The 4,054-nt window shown below is 51.1% G+C and overlaps 1 protein-coding gene across 1 annotated transcript; it reads left to right on the forward strand.

The window, feature by feature from the left end:
• Nucleotides 1-535: 535 nt before the first annotated feature.
• LOC130086883 (uncharacterized) lies at nucleotides 536-3,678 on the forward strand. The gene has a single exon (XM_056253107.1). The coding sequence runs from the start codon at nucleotides 655-657 to the stop codon at nucleotides 3,676-3,678; it is 3,024 nt and encodes a 1,007-aa protein (XP_056109082.1). The 5' UTR covers nucleotides 536-654.
• The last annotated feature ends 376 nt before the right edge of the window (nucleotides 3,679-4,054 follow it).

Here is a 4,054-nt window from a genome sequence, read left to right on the forward strand (position 1 = left end):
TGAAAGTTGGATGCCACCTGATGACATCTTCTCCTGGCTGAAAGCTACAGTCATGCACTACAGTCAGTGACTGAATTAGATAGCATCTGTAAAGATGTATTCAATAGTATTCCCCTGGGACATCAGTGACTTCCAGGAAAGGCTGGATGGCAACTAAGGAAGATTGGTGATGCTGGAAAGACAGTTGACCTCCAGGAAAGACTGGCGTGGGTGGGCGAGGTTAGCAACCTCGATCACAGCACTCGCAAGAGGGCACCAACCAAAGCTACAAAACAGAACAATGAGCAATACCCCCAGGGTCTCCCGAGAGGGGGGGAGGATGAGAGACCCAATAGGACGGACATAACGGTTATGGCTACGGAAAACACACGGATAATGAGACGGCTCATCCAAACCACACTTACAGGGGAAGTGTTGGAAGTAAAGTGCCACTGCGGGAAGCTTTGCAAGAGCGCAAGGGGACTTAAAATACATCAGTCCAAGACCCAATGTGGAAAAGGGAAGAAGCAGATGCAGTGCATAGTGGAGACACTAAGTGAGACGCAGGAGGACTCCAGTCAGGAAGCACCCCACAGCACAGGAGACCTCTCAGCACCTGCTCCATCCCAAAGCCACAGGAGGGACTCTCCTAACACTACCTCAGGCACTCAACCTATGACAGAGAAAGTGAGATGGCCCCAAGCAAACAACAAGACTGCATGGAACCAACTAGATGGGGACCTAGACAGAGTTCTTGAGGCCACATTAGCAGGAACAGCCGAGAAGAAAATCAACAGTATGACAACAATTATCATCACCATGGCCAGAGAACGCTTTGGCACAGAAGACAGAAAGGGTAGTAGCGGAACTCAGGTGAATCAGCCAAACAGGAGGGCCAGAGAGATCTTGCAATTGAGGAGGGAGATCAAGACCCTCAATAAGCAGTTCAGAACAGCAAGTGCTGAAGAAAGGAAGGGCATAAAAGATCTAACAAGCGAACTTCGAGGGCAACTCTGCAGACTGAGAAGGGCAGAAAGGTCTCTGAAACTGAGGAAGGAGAAGGAGGCTAAGCGGGCTCAGTTCATTAAGGACCCATACAGGTTTACCAAAACCCTGCTGGGGGAAGCAAGATCCGGAAGATTGACTAGCCCCAAGGAAGTTGTAGAGGAGTTGTTGAAGGAGAGCCACAGTGACGCCCTCAGGAATCAAGCCTGTGGTGCGCACCCAAAGATCAGCAGAACTGCCGAAACTCCTGAGGAAGAGCTTGATACCGGTGAACCAACATGGAGAGAAGTCCAGGACATTGTGCAGAAAGCCCGTTCAGCATCTGCCCCAGGACCAAGTGGTATACCTTATAAAGTATACAAGAGATGCCCGATGCTCCTCCGCAGGTTATGGAAACTGTTGCGAAGGATTTGGACAAAAGGTATCATTCCAGCATTTTGGAAAAGAGCAGAGGGGTGTTTTGTACCCAAGGAAATGGACTCCTCCGACATCAGTCAGTTCCGAACCATTTCTCTCCTAAGTGTCGAATGCAAGGCATTCTTTTCTGTCCTGGCAAAAAGGATGACTACCTACATGGTGAAGAATAAATATGTCGACACATCAGTACAGAAGGGCGGCATTCCAGGTTTCTCCGGGTGCTTGGAACATACGGGCATCCTCAACCAGCTGATCCCGGAGGCCAAGGGGAACAAAGGCAACCTAACGGTTGTCTGGCTCGACTTGGCTAACGCATACGGTTCAATCCCGCATGGCCTCATCAATATGGCTATGGAACACTACCATATCCCCCACCACACCAGGGGTATAATTACCAGCTACTTCGGAGGATTTAAACTACGGTTCAAAACTGCCCAGTTTACAACTCAGTGGCAGGACCTTGAAAAGGGAATCGTGACAGGCTGTACCATCTCCCCCATCCTGTTTGTCATGGGAATGAACCTGCTCATAACAGCTGCAGGAAAGGAATCCAGAGGGCCAACAATGGAGTCTGGCATTCGACAACCTCCAATAAGAGGCTTTATGGATGACCTTACCATAACAACTTCAACCCATGTGCAAGCAAGATGGATCCTGAAGGCACTTGATGACGTGGTAACATGGGCTCGGATGAAGTTCAAACCAAGCAAATCAAGAAGTATGGTGATCAGAAGTGGAAAAGTGACCAGCAAGTTCCAGTTGCGAGTACAGGGGGGGATGATTCCATCAATTGAGGAAAACCCAATTAAGTGCCTAGGGAAATGGTACGATGCATCCCTGACCGACAGATGCAACGTTTCTAGGACAGAGAAACAGGCAGATGCATGGCTGAGTAAGATCGAGGGGTCAGGACTACAAGGAAAGTTCAAGACCTGGCTCTTCCAGCACGGTCTGTTACCGCGACTCATGTGGCTACTGACACTTTATGAAGTACCTATGACAGCAGTGGAAGGAGTCGAGAGGCGAGTGAACAAACACCTTCGCAAGTGGCTCGGAATCCCACCAAGCTTCACGTCAGTAGGGCTTTACACCAGGTCTGGTCAGGTACAGCTACCCATATCATCAGTGGTGGAAGAGTTCAAGGTGGCAAAGTGCCGGGTCGTGATGATGTACCAAGACTCCACTGATGAAAAAGTCAGAGAAGCAGGCGTCACTACGAGATCAGGACGCAAATGGGCGGCTGACACATCAGTGGCGCAAGCAGAAAGCGCATTGAAGCTGAAGGACATCATCGGGAACCCATGCGTAGGGAGGCAAGGACTCGGGTCCACACACTTCCAGCAGTGGGGTAAAGCAGATCCAAGGCAGAGGAGGGACATGATTCAAGCCGAGGTCCGACACCTGGAGGAAGAAAGGCGCAGGTCTAGGGCCGTCGAGCTTGGAGCACAAGGTGCCTGGACAAAGTGGGACCTGCCGAAGTGGAAGATCACGTGGCCTGAGATCTGGAGACTAGAGCCCTTTCGCATCTCCTTCCTACTCCGTTCAGTTTACGACACCCTTCCATCACCAACAAACCTCCACAGGTGGGGAATGAGGGAGGACCCATTGTGTAGGCTATGCGGAGGGAGGGGAACAATGGCGCACATACTGGCAGGATGCAAAACAGCTCTTAGCCAAGGAAGATACAGGTGGCGCCATGACAAGGTTCTCGGTGAACTGGCCGACATCTTGGAGCGGGAGAGGCAGAGAAAGCGCCAGAACAGTACAAGGCCGGCAACATTCATTCAGATCATTAGAGAAGGGGAGAAACCACCAGCCCCCAAGAGGAGGAAAAAGAGCCTCTTGCAAACAGCACAATCCTGGGAGATGAGGGTGGACCTGGGAAGGAAACTAGTCTTCCCCCAGGTTGTGCAAACATCGCTGAGGCCGGACATGGTCCTTTGGTCTGAGGAGGCAAGGAAGATAATCCTAATTGAACTGACGGTGCCGTGGGAAGACGGGTGTGAGGTGGCCTATGAGCGGAAAGCCACCAAGTACCAGGACCTCGTTGAGCAGTGCAGGGCCAAAGGGTGGCAGATCTGGTTATTCCCGGTTGAGGTTGGGTGTAGGGGTTTCCCGGCGCAGTCTGTGTGGAAGACACTCACAGCTCTGGGTATAGCAGGAAGGGAGAGGAAGGCAGCTGTCCGTAGGTTGGGTGAGGCAGCAGAAAGAGCGTCTTGCTGGCTCTGGAATAGGAGGGAGGAGTTGAGCTGGGGGCCAGGAGGAGGTGGGCAGTGACTGGCCACCACTGCCGACCCGCCAACTGGAGGGTGTTATGGTTCAGGGTCGAAACACCCCATGAAAGTTGGATGCCACCTGATGACATCTTCTCCTGGCTGAAAGCTACAGTCATGCACTACAGTCAGTGACTGAATTAGATAGCATCTGTAAAGATGTATTCAATAGTGGTATTATCAACTGGCCGGAATTTTGAGATCGCAATAGACGTGAAGGACTCCGCCAGGATACTGTTATAAGCATGAGCCCCGTCTGAGCGGTCGTGGCGGCGGTGTTGCAACAATCTACAGAGATATCCTTGATGTTACTCAGAAAACTCGTCATAGGTTTAATTCGTTTGAAGTACTTGTGCTAAATGTTACGCTCTTAGATGTAA

The sequence above is a fragment of the Rhinichthys klamathensis genome, unplaced genomic scaffold (assembly GCF_029890125.1).
Source record: "Rhinichthys klamathensis goyatoka isolate OS25496 unplaced genomic scaffold, OSU_Roscu_1.1 h1tg000102l_1, whole genome shotgun sequence".
Classification (NCBI taxonomy): domain Eukaryota; kingdom Metazoa; phylum Chordata; class Actinopteri; order Cypriniformes; family Leuciscidae; genus Rhinichthys; species Rhinichthys klamathensis.